Here is a 23,672-nt window from a genome sequence, read left to right as displayed (position 1 = left end):
TGATTACTCTTTATAATATGATGATTACTATTTATTATCATGTCAAGACACCAATTAATTTATTAATATAAACAAGATTCGAATCTCAAATATTTTATTTAATAACAAAAAATTTTATCAATTAAACTAACTAAAAGTCCAAAATCCATTGCACTTAACATTAATAATTTTTTTACCATTTATTTATTTTTTATAATATGGTCAATTTTGTAACATACTGTCGGCAGTTATTGGTAGATGGAGAAAATTTTAACCTGTCAATTTAAAAATAAAATAAAATTAGAAAATGTACACCCATTAAAAAAAAGTATATTATATAATATATTTTTGTTTTTATATATTAATTAAAAAACAAAAGAGCTCACATTCCACGCATTCACGTGTCGAGCACACGCCTTAAAAATCCCATCAGAGTTAAAGAGAACTCAAAATACACACGTGTCAGTTCGCATAGTCGGTATTACCCGCCAACCAGGTCTCAGCTTTCTCTAGTATTTATAAACCCCGTTACGTTACACCTTTTCAGTTCATTCATTCTCATTCATTCAAACCCACAACAACAACTACACTCACAAACACCTATTTTCTACAGACTCTCTCTTAGTTCTTGATTCAACAAGTCCCCCAATTTTTTTTTTGTTTCTCTGAGAATCAAAGAAAAAAACCCTAGCGAAAACGAAAACGACGCCGTTGTTGGATATGATAGTGGCGCAACCCTCTTCTTCGTCTCCGAGCTCTCGTGATGTACATCGCGTCTCGGATTCTATGTTCGCCGATATCTCTCGCTTCGAACCGGTACGTTCTTTAAAATAATTTTTTTTTTTGGGGATTTCTAGAATGTTCTTTGTTTTTAATATGTGTGTTGTCAATTTTCTGTGTGCGTGTGTGAGATTGTATTTTTGTTGAATTATGTGAAAGAACTTGTAGTATGAAGAATTGGTTTATTGGGATTAGGGTTTCTTGTAGAAGACTGTTTGGCTTATCAGAATTTCTTAACTTTATAGTACAAGGTTTAAAATTTTTAGGAATATTTCTTGTAGAACACTCTTTAGCCTTTCAGAATTTCTCAGCTTTGTACAAGGTTTAAGTAGAAAAATTTTCGGAGGATTTGGTGTTATTTTAAGTATTCTTGGGAGACAGAATGGTCAATCGCGCAGATTAATTGGCAGTTTCTTGATGTTATTGTGAATGGAAGCAATGGATGCTTTATTGTAATTAGGTTTGAATATAAGGGTTTTTTTTTTTTTTTTTATCTATAATTGGATAATTGAGGTTTCTTGATTTTGTAAGATATGTCTGGTTGCTTTCATATCTGTGACATAAGAGTGCAATTAGGGGGTTGTGGAATTTATGGTTATAAACAAAAGATAATTTTGTTGACATAAGAGTGGTAAAGAATAAGGCATTATCCTGATTTGATTGAAAGTGAATTGTTATAAATGGTAAAATCAGATTGATTTATGTATTCTATTGCATAATTGATCTAGTACTGGGTTCTATTATTATCCTCTATGCTTCCTGTTAATGGTTTTGTCCTTTTCTCTACTTTTTGTTTTTGATTTTTTTAGGCAATTGTCTTGCAATTTATTATGTATATATTCCTATGGACACTGGCAAAACCTTATACATGTTTTTTAGGCAATTGTCACTCGAGCCCTTGGAGATTGGGACTGCAACCGCTTTCGCAACCGCTTGCGCAACCGCGGTGTCGCCCTCTCCGTCAACGAAGTCAGAAAAGTCGCCAAAACCCTCCGACCCAACTCCTCCGCCAGAAGGCAGATCCAATCCTGGGGGCCAACCTCCCCAAAAATCCCAGAGCCCCACAAGTCCAAGAAACCGCTCCCCCAGCCCACTAAGCTACCCGAAAAGTATGAACTTTTTTGGTTTATATGATGATTTGATTGGTTTATTTGTTTTAGCTTTTAATTAATGTTTCTGGGTATTTATTTGTTCTATGTGTAGGTATGAGATTCTTGCTCAGTTTTTTGATAGCTTGGATAGTTCTATTCGGTTGTTGCGGTTGAAGGGTTCCTCATCCTCTTTTACCAATATTTGCCCCAAAATTGAGTGTTTAACTGACAGGTAAATTTTTAATTTTTAATTTTTTTTTTGGGTTTTGTTTGGTTTTTAAGAAAGTAAAATTTTGGTTGGGAAATGATTGCATTCTGTGTCTTATAGCGATGATGATTGGTATGAAGTTATGAAATTTGTTGGTTTTGGAGGTGAATTTGGAGCCTTGTTATTAATATTGATGGATAAGATGTTTTCAAATTTGTTTTCCCTCTTTTTGGTTGCTTAGAAAATAGAACCTTTACTTATCAAAAAAAAAAAAAGAACCTTAAATGTCTGTTTGGATTTGGGAAAAGCGTGTTTTTAAAATGTAATTCCAGCACTTGAAAACAAAATAGAAACACATTGCCAAAAAAGTTTTAAGAGGGAAAATGTATTCTCAAAACACAGATTTTTCAGTTTTTTTAGATCAGTTTTCAAAAATTGCTACCATGCTGCATATTTGATATTTCTTAAGCAACTCACCTGATACACTGACTACACTTAGCTGCTGTATGAGATTAATGAATCTTATGATTGTTTTGTATGTTTTCTTAAAAAATATGTTTTTAGGAGGTTTACACACAGGCACTTGGCTCAATTGAAGTTTATTCTGCGCAATGCAATTGAGATAAAGAGGGTACTTGTGTTCAATGAGCGGACGAGCTGTATGAAGCCGGATCTCCATGTTTCCATCAACGTTGATGCAGTGGAAAATGATGGGAAGTTGAAATCTGAAAGTGGGAATATGCATTTGAGGAAGGTGTTACGATCGCGGCTTGCGGATTTTTCAAAATCCTGTCCTGAGGTACTCGTATTCTGTACTTTCTGTATATTACATGGGGTATATCCTTAAATTGTTGTTAGTTCTGTATTCATGATCACATCTAGAACAATATTAGTTGCCAATCATTTACATTTTTTATATGTATATATAAGTTACTTTGATTCTCTGGTTATAATGCCTTCCTAGCCAATTGAAAAGGGGAGTGTGCTTTGGAATATAATGCACAAAAACTGTTGGGCATATATTCTCTCTTTTCTTAGGACATTCTTGCAGTGAGATGCCTCTGTTTCATCTGTTCCCTCCATTCCTATGTATATATAGCTGTTTTACACTTTATGTATAAACTTTAGTACTAGATTCCATCTGCCACTTGTGGCCACCTAATGAGACTGGGTTAAGATAATACCATAATCTAATATAATTTTGATTAGGGTCATATTCTATGGTTTCCATTATAGAAGTGTTCCTTTTTCATACAATTGAAAATCAACTTTATGCTCTAGCTGCTTTTGACCTCTCTTTCACTACAAATGTTAACCATAAAGGTAGCTGTCAGCGTGATATTCACTACCACTTAAAATTGTAACTAACAATATGGATTTGAGATGAAAAAAGTTGTAACAAACAATATGGATTTGAGATGAAAAAAGTTGTAACAAACAATATGGATTTGAGATGAAAAATTATTGTCAGTTTACTCATATATATTCGATATGAAGATTTCTGGTAGTTTTAAGCAATGCTCTAGACTGCACCTTAAGATTTTTCTTCTGCATGCAGGTGGATGAAATTCCAGAGGAACTGTTGCCTGAACCATTCAATCGTAAAATGCTAGACGTCCATTCGAACATGAAAACACCCAGCTCATCATTTCCTATTAAGACATCAACTGTTGCACTAACAGCTCTGCAATCAGCAGTATCAGAAACCTGCATTCGGGATGATGAAATTGCAGAAGGAACAGAACAAGATCTGAATTCAAACATAAACAATTCTCCCAACATGTCATTTCCCCTCGGGACATCAATCGAAGCACATAGAAAACAGCAACCAGCGGTAGCATCACATCTCTCTCAATCTTTCCGCAAGCGCTTTTCACTGAAAGTCATCAGCGCTGTTTGACTTCAAACTGATATTGTTGTAACTGATGTGATCATTAACATGAGGCTTACAAAAATGTTAGAGACATTATAAAATTTACAATATGAGAATTACAAAGATATATTTTTTTTTGTAAATATATTATCAATCACAACAAATCATTCAAAAATGTATTCAATAGCTTGTTAAAGTCCATCTATCATATTCATTATCACATCAAATTATAAAAGTTATGTAGACAATCGTGCACTCTTGGCGCAGTGGTCACTCTACAAGTATAAGTGCATGAGTGCATGTGGGGTGTGGGGGATTAGGGCCGGATTTCAAATCTTCAGGAGGAAACTTCACACATATACCATCAAATTAAGCTAGTGTATAAATTTTATATTGTATAAAAAAGGCGAAACTACGTTATTAGTCCCTGAAGTTTATCCTTTGGTTAATTTCCGTTAGTGGTGTTGCTTACGTGGCTAACGGAATAATAACCTTACGTTTTTTTAAATGATGTGGCATTTATTTTTATTAAAAAAATTCCAAAATTGAATCTACACATACGAAACAAACTAGACCCATTCCAATTCAAATATTTATCCTAACCCGGTACAAAAAAATCTCCATTTGCAATCTGGTTTACAAACCCTGAAAGAGGGGAGAGACAATGATAGAACCAAGGCCCAGCCGCCAGCAATGCCGCCGCCCTCCGTTGGAGACGGAGGCCTCCTGCTTTACACATCCTTCTCCAACAGACAACCACTGTCCCGCCTCCCTCCTTATCTCGCACAGCCACTGACCCACCTCCACGACTGACTCAGTGCTGGTTTCCCAAAACACGTCCTCTTCAGCTTGAGTTTTCATCCTAAGCAGCCTTGAGACTTCGAATTGAATCAAAAAGCCCATATTGTATGGTGGATGATCTCATAGTTTGGACCACTTTGAGCCTCGCAAATTGCTGCCCGTCTCTATCTTTAGAATAAAGCAGTATTCGTCATTGACATTAATGATTTTTTCTCCAATGCACATTGCATCCATAAATAAGTTGGCTGTGGCAGTGGCTCTTAGGTCCAAACCCAGCCGAAAAACAAAAATTTTCATAATACAAGTGTTAACTTACAAGTCAAAACAATGCAAATAAATTTATGAATATGTGCTTCCATTGAAAATCATCAATTTCGCTCTTTCACCGTAAATGGAGATTTCTTTTGTACCGGGTTAGGATAAATATTTGAATTGGAATGGGTCTAGTTTCTTTCTTATGTGTAAATTTAATTTTGGAATTTTTTAATAAAAATAAATGTCATATCATTTTAAAAATGCCAAATCATTATTCCATTAGCCACGTAAGCAACACCACTAACGGAAGTTAACCAAAGGATTTATATTGCTCATTTTGAAAATTTGAGGGACCAATTGCACTCGCTTGAAACTTGAGGGACTAATTGTGCACACAAGGTAAACTTCAGGGACTAATAGTGTAGTTTTGCCTATAAAAAACATAAAAAATAAAAGTTATATAGTAAAATTTATAATATTTATAATATTTTTTTATTTGAATTACTTGTGATTAGTAACACATCTATTTGTAAAATCTATTTATTTAAATTTGTCTTATATTTATAGCATTACTTAATTTTTTGGCCTTCTTAACAGTGAAAAAAATGTAAACTAATTTTTTTTTAATATCTTTCAAAAATATTTTAAAAAAAATAAAAAAATTGCTCTCCAAATTTGGGGTCTTTCTCTAGTAGGGGCCCTAAGCATGGGCCTAGGGCCTAAGGCCAGCCCTGGGCCGGAGACTGAATTTTTGATTTGTTTAATTTTTTTTTGGTTGCTTTATCTCTCTTTTATATTATTATTTTTCTATTCCTTTGTCCTTTCTTTTAAAGTGCTTTAATTTGTTGTTTTTTTTGTTATGGTCGTAATCATGGACATGGTCACCAACCCCTTAAGGGAAAAAACCAAAAAGGTTTCCATTCATTTCCCTGGCAGTGGACAAGACTACTCAAGCTCACCTGCCTGACTCACTAGACCTACTTCCCAAACAGACCTGAAAGAAATTGCGGGAAGTAACGGGCCATTTAGCCGGGAATCCAACGTGGCAACCAAGCACGCCTTGCTCCAGCACTACATTTCCTCTCTCACAAATCTCTCTCTCTCTCTCTCTCGCTCGCTCGCTGACTAGCTGAGAGCTCCAAAACTCGATGTGATAATGATTTTGTACGATGGTCTTTTTTTTTTATTGGCCGTGGGTGAGTCATGTGACTATTTTGAAAAATTGGATCATGGTTTGCGAAATTTTGTGATTTGGTGGTGAGTTACTTGGCTTTTAGTTTGGTGGTGATGTGAGGATAAAGTCAGTTGTATTTAAAAATTAGTTGCTAATACGTGGAATGCAATGCATAGAAAAATTTGATGAAAAATAGTTATATATGATATATATTTAATTAATAAGTATTTATAAATAAAAGTCAATTTTTTATTAAAAATATTTATGTCAATCTTGTCTTTACAAATTAAAAACATGCTGACTCTTTGGCTACTTTGGCAACTTCCTCGACACAAGGTTTACCTTGGGTTATACTGGTTGAAGATTTGTATAAGCCCACCAAGGTGAAGAAGGAGAAGATCCAGATTCATCAAATTAGGATAGGGTCTAGTTGGATGGATTCCATAGTTCTGTTCCTCAAGGAAGGTACTCTGCCCGAGGAAAAAGAAGAGACAGATAAAGTACGAAGGAAAGCTTCTTGTTTTTAGTTGTCGTCCAAGAAGCAAAAGTTGTACAAACATTCTTTTTCTAGACCATAATTGTTATGTGTCCATCCCAAAGCAGTGGAGCCACTCTTGGAGGAATTATATGAGAGAATTTATGGAAGCCATACAGGAGGCAGATCACTATCTCACAGGGTCCTCACCCAGGAGTATTGGTGACCAAGTATGCAGAAAGAGGTAGAGGAGTATGTGAAGAAATGTGACCAATATCAGAGATTTGCTGTAAACATTCATCAACTAAGAGGTGTCCTTGATCCTCTGTCTAGCCCATGGTCTTTTGCTCACTGGGGCTTTGATATTGTAGGACCATTCCCTAAGGCAGCAGGAAATAGGAAATGACTTCTGGTCGGCACTGATTACTTCACAAAGTGGGTGGAATCTGAGCCACTAGCTAATATTAGGAATGTGGATGCAAAGAAGTTTGTATGGAAGAACATTGTCACTCAATTTGGGATTCCTTACACCCTCATCTCAGATAATGGGCTTCAGTTTGATAGTAAGGCTTTCAGGGGGTATTGTTGTGAATTGGGTATTAGGAACAGATACTCAATCCTAGCTTATCCACAAGAGAATGGGCAAGTCAAGACTGTTAACAAGGTTATAGTGAATGGGCCTAAAAAGAAATTGGACAAAGCAAAAGGTAGATGGGTAGAAGATCTACCACATGTTCTCTAGACATATCAGACTACTCCTCGTTGTTAAACTAGGGAAACACCCTTCTCAATGACTTATGGGTCTGAAGCCGTGATCCCTTTAGAGACTGGATTTCCAACGCTAAGGACGAGCTTATTCACTCCATATAACAATGATAACCTTTTAGAAAAGAGCTTGGATTTGATTGAGGAGCAAAAAGAAACTGCCATGGTTCAGCTACCATATTATCAATAGAAGCTTAAACAGGGATATGACACGAGTGTGAGGCTAAGGCCGTTAGCACCTAGAGAATTAGTATTAAGGAAAGTTGTGGGTACTGCAAAAAATCCAGCATGGAGAAAATTGGGGCCCAATTGGGAAGGGTCATATCATATCACCTCAGTGGTTGGTATAGGTGCTTATTTCCTAGAAGATTTAGATGGAAATGTTGTACCATGCCCTTAGAATATAAATAACCTACGAAGGTATTATTATTAATGAAAGGTAACTCTGCCATGTTTCTATTTATTACATTATGTGTTGTGTACATTATTTGTTTAAGTATTAAACAGGACATTGGTTATGCCTGGCTCCTCGGACCACATACCTTGGGTAAATTAATACTCGTTATTATTTGTTTAAGTATTAAACAAAACCTTGGTAATGCCTGGCTCCTCGGACCACATACCTTCAATAAATTAATACTCCTTACTATTTGTTTAAGTATTAAACAGAATCTTGGTCATGCCTGACTCCTTGGATCACATACCTTGGGTAAATTAATACTCTTTATTATTTGTTTAAATATTAAACAAAACCTTGATCATGCCTGGCTCCTCAGACCACATACCTTAGGTAAATTAACAATGCTCAGTATCTCTCAGGTGTTAAACAGAACCTTAGTAATGTTTGGCTCCTCGAACCATGTAGTATGGGTAAATTAACACCTACCACTGTCTTGATCTGCTACTAAGTGGATGGATATGTGAAGCCTTGGATAAGTTTGAAATTGAGAAGGAAATCCTAAGGCACATATAGTCATATGAGCTGCTTATCTCAGGTATATAAAGTATGTTTTGAAGTTAAAATTAAACTTTATTAAATGTTGTGGATTTGGAAAGGTTAGCTTGTTATATTGTTGATTGCATGGAATGTAGCAGTTAGACTACCACTAGTGTAAATAACTGTTAAATTTAAGAATGAGAATATGTTTTGGATTAAAAGGAATTGTAGACTATGCTTATATCAGTTAAGTACCGATGCATCATATTTAGCTTTGCACAAACACAATAAAACATAAAGGAAGTTAATACTTGTCATTAAGTTAAGCCTTGAAAAAGGCAAAGTAAGTACATCTTCAAAAATGTAAACAACAGCTACAAGTAAAAAAATTAAAAATTAAAAATAAAAACCCTACGAAACATAACCTAGGCACTACTTAATCTTGGGAGGAAGGTTGCCTTTCGCTGTGGCCTTAGCAGATTTTTCAGGAGCTGTTGTCGAGGAGGCCGAACCTTTACCCTTGGAATCTCCCTTGGTAGGGATGGGGAGAGTCACCAAAACTATTTTTCGACTCTGGGAGGTTCCCTTCTCCTTAGAAGAATCCTTGGGTCCAGGTGGAAGCTTTGTGGCCTCGAGAGCTGCCTGGCCTATTGTATCTTTTTCCTTCTCAGCATCATCAGCTTGAACAACCTCTTCAAGAGGGATAGTGGAAGAAGGAAGAGTACTGGTAGAGACATCCTTGTTAGAACTAGTGTCTTTGGGAGCAGCCTTGGCCTTAGGAGAAGGGCCTAACACTCGAATGGCCGAGGGATAGTAGACATTCTTTGGCCTCCTTAGGGTGGAAGAGGCATCTACCCTAGCTTGAGTTAGAGCCTCATTCCACACTTGGAGGTAGTAGTTCCTGTACACCCCAAAAACCTCAGCCCTGAGGCTCTCCTCGGTCTCTGCCACCCCAATATTGTACCCATCCTGCCCGGCCTTTTCTGTAGCTTTCTCTGCCTCCTCTAGCTTTTTCTTTAAGACCCCCATCTGCTCCTTAGTTGTAGTTAGCTGGTCCTCGGTCTGTCGAAGCTATTTGCGCTGACTCTCTGCCTGCCTCTCAGCCCCTTGCAGAGCAGCCTCGGCGCTCTTCCTCTCCTTATCAGCCTTAGCCAGCTTAGTGTTAGCTCTTGAATTCTCTTCTCGGCCAAGGAGAAGGCTTCCATAGCAGCTATCCACCTCCCTTCCTCCTCCTTCATCTGCCTATGGGAGTTGTTCACTAACTCCTCGGCCATATGTGCAACTTGAACGACCTTTAAAAAAAAAAAGATACATACATACATACATACATACATACATATATATATATATATATATATATTATATATATGTGTTGAGAGAAAGCAATTAGAACATTAAGTTTTTTTAAAAAAAAAAAAAAAAAAAAAAAAAAAAAAAAAACACTTACCAGCGCAAGGTCTTTCTTCATGGGCCTCAGGTCGGCCATGTCACTAGGCAGCAATAGGGCCTGCTCCATGGCATCTACCATGTACAGCTTTCATTGCTAGAAATCCCTTATAGAAGCTTCTGTAGGGAGAGGAGATCCATTATGTACTAGAGGGGGACTCTAGACTTGAACCTTGGTGCGACGATCACGCCCCCTCCCCACCACGGACCCTTCACTGAAGGACCTTGTTTGAGATGTCCTGGCTGCTTTGGCCCCTTTTTGGGACTCAGCTTCTTTGAGGGGGATGCCCCTTCCCTCCTCCACTACCTCTTTGCCCTTTTGATCCCGCTTCCTCTTCTTATCTGCAGGATCAGGTTGAGAAACTTAGGTAGGAGAAGGAGTAGGAGGTTTGGTCTGGACCGCTACCTCGGGCATGTTGCCCCCAGCATGGGACTCCAAGAGCTCAAGAAGGCTCGTCTTAGCTTTACGCTGAAGCACGATCGCGTCAGGTACACTTGGGGCTTCTTGGACACTACTTGCTTGGGCTGGAGGGAGGTGGCTACAGTCAACAACTGGAGATTCTGGAAATTGAGGCTAGTTGAAGACCTCAAAATCATCCTCAGAGTCTGTGACTTCAACTACTTGTTCTGCTTCCTCAAGAGCTAGTCGGGAAGGAATTGCTTCTTCCTCGGCAGTGCACTGGGAGGGCAATTCCACTTGCTGTACACCTTCTAGAGCAGGGCCATCTAAATATTGAACAAATAACTATTCATTCAACCTCCAGCTATTCCTATACAAATTTAGAAACTTCATTATATTATTGTACATAAATCTTATTATTACTTTCAACTAAAATCCAACTCAAACACATGACCTAATCTGATTGGCTATCTTTAATCTCCATATATATAAAACATTCATGATGTCTTTAATATTAGCTGCTGTCTGCCACAATCAAACCAAATTTTTCTCTACCAGCTATTAGAGTAGAGCATTAAATGCTCTTCTTGCTCACCTAGATTAAGTCACAACACAATGAGACCTTAACTAGGTCTCTAAATCTTCATTAACTATCAACCAATCATTCTATTATTTACTAAAAATATGTTGTAATAGAATCTTGGACCAAAATTACAAACACCCAAAAAAGGAAACATTTCCAATAGAACTCCAGCAATGTGTTTAGCACTTGACACCTAGCTGGAAGTGACATCATCGGCCTTTTAATGCTCAAATCCCATCAGCCTGACATCTGACCTCATCCGCTTCTACCCCAAGCAACAACTGTCTTCTGACAGCTGTCTTATGATAGCTGTTACAGCTTTTCCTGACAGCTAGGACAGCTTTTTCAGAATAAATGTAACAGCTAATCTAGCAGCCTTAACTTTACTGTTTTTCCACATTTGGCTGAAAACCAAAACCAACTAAAGAAACTATATTTTTCTTGCTAAAATACTTTCCTTTTCTGCTACTCTTTCCTCCAGCAGCTGTTACCCAAAATAGCAAGAATACCTTAAAACTAAACATACCTTTTTGAGCCAAATCTTAAGATGGATTTTTTGAAGATTCATTGTTGATTGGGACAGATTTTGGCTAAGATTATTTGCTAAAACTCCCCCTTAAACTTAGCTATAAATAGAATCCTTCATCAACACCTCAAAGACACACCAATAGAGAAGAACAACTCTCTCATAAACTTTTTTATTCTTTCTCCCTCTAATTATCTTCTTAAGCTCTTAATGAAATTCTGAGCTTCTGGGTTTTTAGTTTCCAAATTAGGAACTAAACTCATCAGCCCTTAGCTCATAAATGCCCTTTATAAGCCCTCATACATTCTCCAGCAAAAAATCCTAACAGCTTTGCTAAACACACTATAACACCATTACTCTCTTATAATCATTCTCTCACTCTCTATATTCAGAAAATACATCTATCTTGCTGCCCATATCTTTAAACATCTCTTTCTCCATTTCTCTCACACAATCCTATATACACTTACTACACCATTACATATGACACACCGCAACTCTTCTTAGCTCCACTCTCATACTCTCTCACTTTGAAGTTCTACTATTTTGTTGCCCATAAACACATCTCAATACTCTTCTTCACCTCTCTTATAAAAGTCCTTCTCATGGAAGGCATAAACTTCTAATATTAAAGCCCTTCTTCTAGAAGGCACCAAGATTTCATATCAAAGCCCTTCTCATGGAAGGTACAAATTTATCTTACATAAAGCCCTTATCTAGGAAGGCATAAATACTTCATACAAAAGCCCTTCTTATGGAAGCCAATACTATTCATAAGTTCACAACACCTAAAAGAGCATTGTCAAGGGGAAACTCATTTAAGTGTATGATAAAAGGGACAAGGTTAACCAGCTCTACACATAGTTGAATATGCTCTCTCTCCCTCTAGTTGCACCCATTTTTCATCTTCAATCTTGAAGTTATCATTACAAACTGCCTTTCCAACGCTGGAGTCATTTTGCTGGAATCCTATCAACTCGCAAATACTACACAACTGGAGTTACAAACCATACAAAGATAAGTGACTTTGCTTCCATATCTTTAAATTTACATCATTGAGTACATGATTACTTCACATTTAAATACATATTACTTTATTCCAACTACTATTACAACTATTAATTAAAACTTAAACTCATTTAAATGCATGATAAGAGGGGCAAGCTTAACCAGCCTCTACTCACAGCTAGACATACTTTCTCTCCCTCTAATTGCACCAATTTTTCCCCTTCAATATTGAAGTTATCATGGCAAATCGCCTCTCTACCGCTAGAGTTATTCTACGAGAATACTGTCAACTCACTAATGCTATACAGCTGGAGCTATAAACCATTAAAGATAAGTGACTCTGCTTCCATATCTTTAAATTTACATCATTGAGTACATGATTACTTCACCTTTAAATACATATTACTTTATTTCAACTACTATTACAACTATTAATCAAAGTTATTATATCAAACACATATTACACATTTATTCAACCATTACCGTGATTCTTAGACTTTGGCTTTAATGGTTTTGTAGGCTTAAAAGTATGCCGGTAGCCATTGGACCACGTGGCTCAATGTTGAGTTCCGGATGCAACTCCCCAAACATAACTTGAGCCTAACAAGGTCACCCCTCCAGCAGAAAACACGTGGCCGAGAAACCGAAAAAAGGCCTCCGAACAATATTCATACTACTAGTAAGTATGAAAATACAATTTCATATTTATTAGGAGGTATAAGCCTAAAAATGAAATTTCCACTTTGAAAAAACACATCGAAATGTAAAATACTGAACACTGGATGAAAAATTAAGGGGTTGTTTGACACTGTTGTTTAAACAATAGTTTTAAGTATTTAAATAACAATAACACTTTTGATACGTAATTTTATAACACTTAAATACGTATTTTCACAATACTGAAAACTGAACAACAATACTTAAACACTACTACTAAACAGCCCTAAGTTTTGTGTTTTTAAAAAATAATATCAGTTTTGAGTCTTTTGACTGTCCCACCTTGACCTTTTAGAAAAGATTTTACGAAAAGTCTTCCTAAGACCTAAGCAAAATCGAATCAATATCATATTAAAAACGTTAAAGTTTTGTGTATTCACATCAGACATTGCTCATATGATCGCACAGCGAGCTAATAAGGAAATATAACCTTTTCTTTAATATAAATAAAGGAGGTGCATGTCTATATATGCACTATTCAGCTTATTAAAATTATTTTACTATTCAGCTTATTTTTATTACTATTGATAGGCCCTACTACATTTTTTGATACTATTCATGAGTCTCGCTGTACTATTTCAATTAACTTTTACCTTTATCTACAGTAATTTCAGCAATAAGTTTTCAGTTTCAACAAAATAAGTGGTATCCAAACAGACCCTAACACACTATCCTATATTAAAAACACAGCTTTCGAAGCATTTCGTGCAATTATATGATAGCTGCATTTTCATATATTATGCGGCTAGCTACTACTGTCCTATTATAAACGCAGCTTGCATGGTCGTCTTTTGATTCTGTTCTTGGGTCCAAGATTTTTGTTACTCTTTTGTAGGAACTTGACTTGTTTCTGGTGTAGGCAGTTCCTAATGTTTTTCTTCTTCAATAAAATCTTTCGCTATTGATCAAAAAAATAAATAAATAAAATTTCCCTTAGCTAAGCTAAGCAAAAGTGCCAAAGAAAGAAAAAGGAAAAATATTCTTTCACACTCAATCACATCCATTTTTTTACATATTCATAATTGATGTGAAAATACTATATTTTAAAAATATTCACATTTTAATACATAAAAGTAGATGTAAAAAAATAAATGAAAAATATTGAATGTGAGAGAATCAAAACTCTTAGAAAAAATACATGCGCTACACAATTCTATATTATTAATTAAGGAAAATTTTAAGTTTAGATTTATAATGACAGTACAATGTTAACTTATATTAGAAAAAGGTTACCATTTTGCTCTATAAATTGAGAGATTTTTTATTTTCAGCAGAGGTATATAGATTCGTCCAATAGCACCACAAACCCATGTTCTGCTACCTACACAGAGACACCAAAATTGTTCTTAGTTGTTGCAAATTGCAAACCTGAGCCAACTGTCCTATACTATACATATATACATATATAGACCCACTTATCCACACCAGTCTCCAACTACATCTCACAATCTGAAACCATGAAAGTCCATGTTGCAGTCCTTCCAAGTCCAGGCATGGGCCCCATCATCCCTTTACTCGAGCTAGCTAAACAACTTGTCGTCTGCCATGGCATCCATGTTAGTCTCTTCAACATCACCACCGAGGCTTCTGCAGCTCAAAACCAACTACTCCACTCACCAACTCTCCCTCCAAACCTCAAAGTTATCGACCTCCGACCTGTTGATATTTCAGCACTGGTCACAGAAGACGCTGGGATTGTCACTCGGCTTTGTATCAACGTACAGGAGAGCCTCAAGCCACTGAAGTCGGTCCTCATCGAGTTGGGCAAGCCACAAGCTCTAATCATTGAGTTGTTTTGGACACAAGCTTTTGAAATCTGCAATGAGCTTTCTATTCCTACCTACATGTTGTTCACATGCTCAACTGCTTTCCTTACTTTCACTTTGTACCTTCCTACACTGGACCGTGAGGTGGAGTGCGAGTACGTTGACCTTCCTGAATACAAGTGGGTCTTGTTCCACTTTAACCGAACCCCATTGGCAACAGGGATTTTCTTGAACTCATGGGAGGATTTTGAAACAGCTTTGCTTAAAGCAATAAGAAAGCTCCCTTTCTATAAGCAAATAGCCACACCACCAGTTCATCCAGTTGGGCCGCTTATCAAAGAGGACGAGCCATTGACTGAATTAGGTGCCAAGTGTGTGGCTTGGCTAGACAAACAACCATTGGATTCGATTCTCCTCGTTTCATTGGGTAGTGGAGGGACTCTAACAAATGCGCAGCTCACTGAGTTGGCATGGGGTTTGGAACTGAGCCAACAAAGGTCATATTGGTGGCTCGTAAGCCAACCGATGGTAGTGCCTCAGGTTCATTTTTCAACGTGGATGGTGATGTTAATGATCCAAAGGCATATTTGCCTAAAGGGTTTATAGAGAGGACCAAAGGGGTGGGGCTGGTGATGCCATCTTGGGCTCAACAAGTAGCAGCTCCGCCACCCATCAACGGGTGTGTTTTTGTCTCACTGTGGGTGGAACTCTACTCTAGAGAGCATCACTTATGGTGTGCCAATGATAGCGTGGCCGCTTTATGCAGAGCAGAAAATGAATGCGGTGATGCTGGTGGAAGAGGTCGGTGTGGCTATTAAGCCGATGGTGGGAGAGGGAAAAGGTGTGGTGGAAAGGGAGGAAATAGAGAGGATGGTAAGGATGGTAAGGATGGTGATGGAAGGTGAAGAAGGGAAGGCAATAAGGGGTAGCTGGATGGACCCTTTGATACTGTTTCTGAAAGAAGACATCTTACCCGAAGAGAAGAACGAAGCTGACAAGATACAAAGAAACGCTTCTCCGTTCTGGCTTCCGAGGATCAGAAGCTCTATAAACGCTCATTTTCTGGGCCATACTTGCTCTGCGTACACCTTGAGGCCTCAAAACTAATCCTGGAGGAATTACACGAAGGAATTTGTGGAAGCCATACAGGAGGCAGGTCCTTATCCCATAGAGCCTTCACCCAAGGCCTAGTGGCCAAACATGCAGAAAGAAGCACACAAATACGTGAAGAAGTGAGACCAATGTCAGAGGTTTGCACCAAACATACACCAACCAGAAGGTATCCTCAATCCACTGTCCAGCCCTTGGCCGTTCACTCAATGAGGCTTGGATATCGTTGGGCTATTTCCCAAGGCTGTAGGGAACAAGAGGTATCTGCTTGTCGGCACTGATTACTTTACTAAATGGGTCGAAGCTGAACCTCTAGCGAATATCAGAGATGTGGACGTTAAAAAGTATGTCTGGAAAAACATTGTTACCCGGTTCGAGGTCCCCCACTCCCTCATCTCGAACAATGGTCTCCAGTTTGATAGTAAGGCCTTTAAAAGGTACTGTTGCGAATTGGGGATTACAAATAGATATTCTACCCAAACCTACCCCTAGGGGAATGGGCAAGCCGAGGCTGTTAACAAGGTCATAGTGAATGGACTTAAGAAGAGGTTAGATGACGCGAAGGGAAGATGGGTGGAAGAATTGCCACATGTCCTGTGGACGTATCGAACCATACCCTACAGGTCAACTAGAGAGACCCCCTTCTTGATGACTTACGGAGCCGAGGCTGTTATTCCTCTAGAAACGGGTTTTCCAACACTAAAAGTGAAACATACAGAGTTGGGACCAAAATGTACTCTTTTGGGGGACAAAAAGAATAATACTATACACAAAACATTTTTATAATTTGGCTCATTACTCACATCACTTTTTTTATTTTCTAAATTTCATTCACTACATTAACAATTTGAAATAAAATTTGTAAAAAAATTTGTAACTCTAGCATTTTTCAAAAAAAGAAATACCCAAAATTGAGTGGTTTACCACGATGAGTCTCACCCAGAAATATGAAAGTCTAGTTGGCCTTAAGAGCTCGCAAGAAGAACATGTATTTTCCGTCTACTCAATAAAAGAACGAGATCATATTTTAAATGTCCAGTCATTTTAAATTCAAATAAAAGACTTTAAAGAGTCAGCTTGATTTTGGCCCCTGTTTAATCTTCTTCTTTTTTTGCATGCAGTTATTGCTATAAATAGTTTATTATGATGGGGATTCTAAAAGCTTATTAAGTAATTTGAAAAGAAAAAAAAAAAAATCTGACTTGTTGCACTGAATGTTTTTAATTGTGCTTCCTCGTTTCTTGATCCTAATTTTAATTGCTTTTCATAGGCGACGATAAAGGTCATGGGTGGAAGGTCCCTACAACTTCTCTATGTGTTATTAACGTTTTTACTGCATTTGAAACTTGCCTTTGGATTCAATCCAAGTGTTGGAGATGAAACCTTTAAGTGCATAGAGAAGGAGAGACAAGCCCTCCTTGATTTCAAAAAAGGCATTGTTGAAGACTACCAGGGCTCGCTCTATTGGTGGGGGGAGTGAAGATGAAAAGAATTGCTGCCATTGGAAGGGAGTTTCCTGCAACAACCAAACAGGCCATGTAATTGAGCTAGAAGAGTACAAAATTTGGCATGACGGATCCGTTCAAGTAGACTCGACGGTACTAGACTAGTGGGCTGATGGGGATAAGGCAACAGAGGGGGATCGGATGGAGGTGACACATGACGAATGGACTCCTCCCCATAATCGACAGATAGTCCCCCAATATGGACGGATTCAAGTCACATAAATACAAGGTGGACGGATGCCAAAGCCACGTGATACCAACATGATTTTGAATGGGCTCCAAGGAATCCTAAATGGAAATAACTTGCGTCCCACGGTTAACCCTAAACAGTAGAATCCCAACAGGAAAAAGATCCCGTAATATACGCGCATTTATGATGATCTTCTCCGTAAAGAAACAACTTCCTATGCAAGAAACGGAGGTCGGTTCTACACTACTATAAAAACCCAAGGCCCTCAGAAAACAAGCTACGCATAATTCACCCCAGCTCTGGCATTCTAGAGTTGCGAAAAGATTTCTAACTTAACCTTCGAAGGGTCTTTGGCCAGTACCACATAGGTACTCTCCTAAGGTCTTTTTGCTTTGTGTTATGCAGGCATTGTCTAGAGCATGTGAGGATCGTGTAACTAACTGACGATTTCGGCATCATCATAGCTAAAGCTCGATTATCATGGTTTGTGAGGTATGATTAGTTCTTCATTATTTCAGTTGCCTTATTTGACTTTTTTGGATCTTAGTCATAGTGATTTTAATCAAAGCCATATCCCCCACTTTATATCGGTTCTCTCAGTAATTTAAAATACCTTGATCTCTCTTGGACCAATCTCAATGGACCAATTTCACAACAACTTGGAAACATTTCACTCTTCCAATATCTCTATTTGGATAATAATGATTTGAAAACCAATGAAAATCTCGAATGGCTCTCTTGTCAGTCTTCAGTGGAAGAGTTTGACCTAAGTTCCACAAATCTCAGTGTAGCCAATGATTGGCTAGAAGTTGTGAGTCGTCTCCCTAAACTATTAGGGTTGAGACTGGTAAGGTGTGATCTTCCTCTCGTTACTGATCTCTCATCTTTCCCTCATAGCAATTTTTCTAAATCTCTTGCTATACTTGATCTTTCTACTAAACATGTCACTCAATCAATATTTCCAAAATGGATATTTAGAATAAATATATATTATTTTTATTAGTGTTAATTCATTGGATAATATAATGAATGTCTTTATTTAGGTAGGTCATAATTGCTAGATACTTATTATTGGTGAAGCTACAATAGTACTTTATATATCAGGTTCTATTGCACTATGCTTGGAAATTACTTTTTATTCAAGTTATATAAATATATTAAGTTTCTCTTAGCTAGCGAAAGGTGGCTCCTCTCCATCTTCTCCTAGGTTGTAGAATAGCCGTCCCTTCTCGCGAAGGTGTGTTTGTACCTTGAGGTAACAAGTTTACCTTCAAGGTTTTGTGGTTTTTTCCTTTCTTTCGGGGGTGGGGAAACACATTTTTTTTTCTTTAGTTTTTCTTTCCCGTTTTTTCTAGTTTCAGATTAATGGAGGAGTTAGCAAAATCTTGGAGTTGTCTTACCCTCTCGAACATGGAAGGTTTTCATGTTAGCATTACAGAGGAAGAAGCAGTTTCAGATTTTGTCCTTGCTGCAAAGTTTCTTACTAAGAGGGCCTTGAATGTGGAGGCTATTGCCAAAAATTTCACACCCATATGGAGAATGAAAAACGGATTTAGGGTGACTAAAGAGAGTGATCATATGGTGCTCTTTACTTTTGATAACCAAAATGACAAGGAGTGAGTCCTAAATACAGAACCATGGAGCTTTGATAAGCACCTTATGGTTTTACATCGGTATGATAAAGAGGTTGACGTTTTGGATATTGATTTTAATATGGCTACTTTTTGGATTCAGGTACATGATTTACCAGTCTACTTTCGAACAAGGGCTGTAGCTGAAAAAATTTGTGGTGCTACTGGTTTGGTGGACAAGAAAACGGAGGAGGAGGAAATTATGGGCGATGGTTTTATTTGTGTACGGGTTAAGGTGGACATTTCAAAACCTTTGTGCAGAGGCCGAGTGCTTTCTTTGGAGAACGGTAAGGAACTTTGGGTCTTTTTCAAATATGAGCGGCTACCAAACTTGTGTTATTAGTGTGGCAACCTCATACATGACAACTGAGACTGCGAGTTGTACATTGAGAGTGGTGGCACGCTACCATCTGAGGCTCAACAATACGATGCATGGATCAGAGCAGCACCTTTCGTGCGATCAAAAAGAAACTCAATTTTTGTTCCTGGTTTTTATAAAACTAAATCCACTAGTCCAACTACAACGTCCAACCCAAAGCCGCCTGCAAAACCACAGGTGGTGATTCGAAGAAGAGGTCTGGCGCCGAAGATTATCAGATCAGGTTAGGGTAGTGAGACACCAAATCAGGAAGGAAATAAATTCCCTGATTTCTAGGAGGCAAATCCGATGGAATCAAGTCCTTTCCATACGGATCAAAACGTTTTGGGTGAAGTCAATGCTATTAATATGGATCAAAACAAGGGAAGTTTATCTGCTGAGTTCTTTGAAGAGAAATTAGAGGAAATAAATCAAGATTTGAGGAGATTTGATGCGGCAATAGAATTTCATTCAGAATCAAACTCTCCCATGAGTAAGGAAAATAATTTGGAATCAATGACAATTAATGAGATTTTTCTGAAGTTCACTCAATCACATGCAACATCACATGGCTATCCCATGTACCACTATCTGTTCTACCCGATACTTCAAACATTAACACAGGGATTCAAGCTACTTGGAAACGTCAGGCTAGGTCCATCACAGGCACGGATGTCATTATGGCAGATGCAGTGGGTTCAAAAAGGTGTGCTCATCCTACTAGGGGTCAGCCAAAGTTACAGAAAAAGAAGAAGACTGTTTCTCAGGTTGGCAAACATACAGAAAATCAGCTTGCAAAATTAGTGTGGGCAAAAGATCCCTCCGTTGTGTTTTTAGCCGAGACATGGACGGATGAAGCTAGGCTAATTTTAATTCAAGATTGTTTGAAGTTTAAGCATAGATTTATTGCACCTAGGAGAAACATATCAGGGGGTTTGGTGATGTACTAGAAAGAGGAGTTTGATTTAACAATAGAGACTTTTTCGAAGAACCATATTGATGCCACAATTTGCAAAAACAAGGAAGAGGAATGGAGATTCACAAGTTTTTACGGAGAACTGGATACACAACTCAAACATGAAGCTTGGGCATGGTTGAGAAATTTGAGAACACGAAGTCAAGCACCTTGGTTATGTACGGGAGATTTTAATGAAGTTACAAAGCAATCGAAGAAATTAGGTGGAAGAACCCGACCTCATAATCAGATGCAAGCATTTAGAGATATCTTGGATGAATGTGGATTTATGGATCTTGGTTTTGTGGGATCAAAGTTCACTTCGCATAAGCATTTTGATAACTTCACAGTATGGGAAAGATTGGATAGGGCAGTGGCAACTAATGAGTGGTATTCTTTGTTTTCGGATACACAAGTTCATCGTATTGATGTTACTACTTCCGACCATAAGCCTTTGTTAATTAATCCAAATGGGATGGAATGCAAGTAACAGAGGCCTTTTTGGTTTGAGCAGATGTGGATGAGTGAATCGGGGTGTGGGGCAACAATTGAAGTGGTATGGCAGCAGGCAGGGGCTGATCCGAGAGGTGAGAAAGTGATAAAAAAAATTGACAAGTGTGGGAAAAGTTTGATCAAATGGAGCAAGACATGCTTCCGAAATGTGAAAAGAGAGCTAGAACAAAAGAGAAAAAAACTTGCCCAGGCTGAAAGGCTAGCATGCAGTGAGGGGTTGGTGACATTGATGAAAAAGTTGGAGAAAGAAATAAATAAACTTCTCGATAAAGAAGCACATATGTGGGGGCAGCGGGCAAAGGTGCAATGGCTGAAAGATGGGGATAGGAACACGAGGTTTTTTCATAGCAAAGCTTCACAGAGAAGGAGGAAAAATTACATTAAGGGGCTGTATAATAATAATGGCCAATGGTGCACTAATCCTAGCTAAGTGGAGGACATAGTTCTAGAGTTTTATCAAGCTCTTTTCACTTCCCAAAGCCCGGAGAACTTTGACGAGATTTTGGCACAAATAACTCGAGGTGTAACAACTGAGATGAACAATGATTTGTTGGTTGAGTTTAAAGCAGATGAAGTAGAGACCGCCCTTAAGTAGATGGCACCTTTGAAATCACCTGGACCGGATGGAATGCCACCCATTTTTTACCAACATTATTGGTCCTTGGTGGGCAGCGATGTGGTGGATGATATTCTATTTTTCCTAAATTCGGGTAATCTCCCTCCATCTTTGTGTCATTCATTTATAACTTTGATCCCTAAAGTTAATAATCCCAAATATATTTCACAATATTGTCCTATTAGTCTCAGCAATGTATTGTATAGAATTTTTTCAAAAGTGTTAGCTAACAGGCTGAAGAAAGTTTTACCCCACTTAGTGTCGGAACAACAAAGTGCTTTTGTGAAGGACAGGTTGATCTCTGATAATATTATGGTGGCTTTCGAAACCCTCCATTATATGTGAAACCATAGTTTGGGGGAGACGAGGTATATGGCACTTAAATTAGACATAATCAAGGCTTATGATAGGTGGAGTGGTTGTATATGGAGAAATTGATGAAGAAGATGGGTTTTAGAGACACTTGGGTAAATCTGATGATGCTATGTATTTCAAAAGCTACTTATTCTATCTTGATTAATGGGGAGCCACATGGTCACATCACACCCATGAAGGGGTTGCACCAAGGAGATCCTTTGTCTCCATATTTATTCTTATTATGCATGGAAGGGTTCCATGGTTTATTGAGAAAAGCAGAGGAGAATGGAGATATAAGGGGTGTTTCTATTTGTCAAAGTGCACCAAAACTAACACATCTTTTTGCAGATGACAACCTTTTTTTTTGCAAGGCAAAACTAAATGAGTGTGAGAAGCTTTTGGAGATCTTAGCCACTTATGAACAAGCATCCAGGCAACAAATAAATAGAGATAAAACAACTCTATTTTTTAGTAAGTCCACTTCCCAACAGATGCAAGCTTCAATTCAAGGGGCCCTTGGAGTACCCGTGGTCAAACAATACAAGAAGTATTTAGGATTACCAAGTTTCATAGGGCGAAAAAAGAAGGAGAGTTTTGATAATATTAAGCAAAGAGTGTGGAAAAAGCTTCAAGGATGGGACGAGCTATGACTTTGAAGCTCTCATTCGAACATTCTTTTGGGGGCAGCGGGGAGATAGTAGAAAGGTGCATTGGGTAAGGTGGGACGAGCTATGTAAGCCAAAGGAGCAAGGAGGGATGGGTTTCAAGGATTTGTCACGTTTCAAAGATGCATTGCTCGCTAAACATACTTGGCGACTCCTACATGATAAATCCACACTGTTTTGCCAGATTTTTAAAGCAAGATTTTTCCCGCATTGTTCGATCATGGAAGCCACTTGTCCAAGCTTGACATCCTATGCATGGAAGAGCATTATCAAGGGGAGAGATATGATTAAGTGTGGAGCAATTTGGAGAATTGGAGATGGGAAGTCAGTTCATATTTGGGGGGTAGCCAAGCATTCACCACTGGTTTTATCTCCACAAGTACACGGGCTGGTTGAAGCAAAAGTCATTAGGTTGATAGATGAAGATGGAAGATGCTGGAGGACGGATTTAATTAATGAAATATTGCTGTAATTTGAGGCAAAGATGGTGAAAAGCATTCCCCTCTACCTTACTAAGCAATCCGATGAATTAATTTGGCCTCACAGTGCTAATGGTGCCTACACGGTCAAGACGGGTTACCGGTTTTTGCAAACAGAGTTCTAGAACCAACAACTGGGTCAGTCCAAACCTTTGATGCTCAAGCCACTATGGAAAGGGATATGGAGTCTCAATGTACCAAGCAAAGTGAAGAATTTAGTTTGGCGAGCTTCAAAAAACTCCTTCCCCACAAAGCAGAACTTAGTCAAAAGAAAGGTTCTAAACGAGGACTATTGTGATCACTGTCAAACGCAACATGAAGACACCCTCCATGCTCTCTATCTCTGCCCAAAATTGGAGGAAATTTGGACCTCAGTACAAGCATGGAATCAACGCAGTCTACGACAAACGACGAGTTTTGTTGATCTCATGGGATGTTTTTTGCCAGAGAATAGGGACCCGGACTTGTTTGCCATGGTAGTGTGGGCTGTATGGAAGAGAAGAAACGAC

General features: G+C 38.2%; 1 protein-coding gene and 1 pseudogene across 1 annotated transcript; both read left to right on the top strand.

The window, feature by feature from the left end:
* The first annotated feature begins 520 nt into the window (after positions 1-520).
* LOC115959447 (CDT1-like protein a, chloroplastic) lies at positions 521-4,081 on the top strand. The gene is made up of 5 exons (XM_031077833.1): positions 521-795; positions 1,639-1,868; positions 1,963-2,082; positions 2,623-2,857; positions 3,617-4,081. The coding sequence occupies exons 1-5, from the start codon at positions 700-702 to the stop codon at positions 3,956-3,958; spliced, it is 1,023 nt and encodes a 340-aa protein (XP_030933693.1). The 5' UTR covers positions 521-699; the 3' UTR covers positions 3,959-4,081.
* A 6,130-nt stretch (positions 4,082-10,211) lies between these two features.
* On the top strand, positions 10,212-15,891 carry LOC115961646 (annotated as a pseudogene).
* Positions 15,892-23,672: the final 7,781 nt, after the last annotated feature.

This window comes from Quercus lobata, chromosome 9 (genome assembly GCF_001633185.2).
Source record: "Quercus lobata isolate SW786 chromosome 9, ValleyOak3.0 Primary Assembly, whole genome shotgun sequence".
NCBI lineage: Eukaryota > Viridiplantae > Streptophyta > Magnoliopsida > Fagales > Fagaceae > Quercus > Quercus lobata.
The sequence above is the reverse complement of the archived record's forward strand: the minus strand, read 5'-3'. Positions and strand labels throughout refer to the sequence as shown.

Excerpts from the sequence above, each read along its gene's own strand:
- LOC115959447 (XM_031077833.1), top strand. The coding sequence starts at position 700 with ATGATAGTGGCGCAACCCTCTTCTTCGTCTCCGAGCTCTCGTGATGTA. Across the intron at positions 796-1,638 it reads ATATCTCTCGCTTCGAACCG|GCAATTGTCACTCGAGCCCT; the intron begins GTACGTTCTTTA and ends CATGTTTTTTAG. Across the intron at positions 2,858-3,616 it reads TTTCAAAATCCTGTCCTGAG|GTGGATGAAATTCCAGAGGA; the intron begins GTACTCGTATTC and ends TTCTGCATGCAG.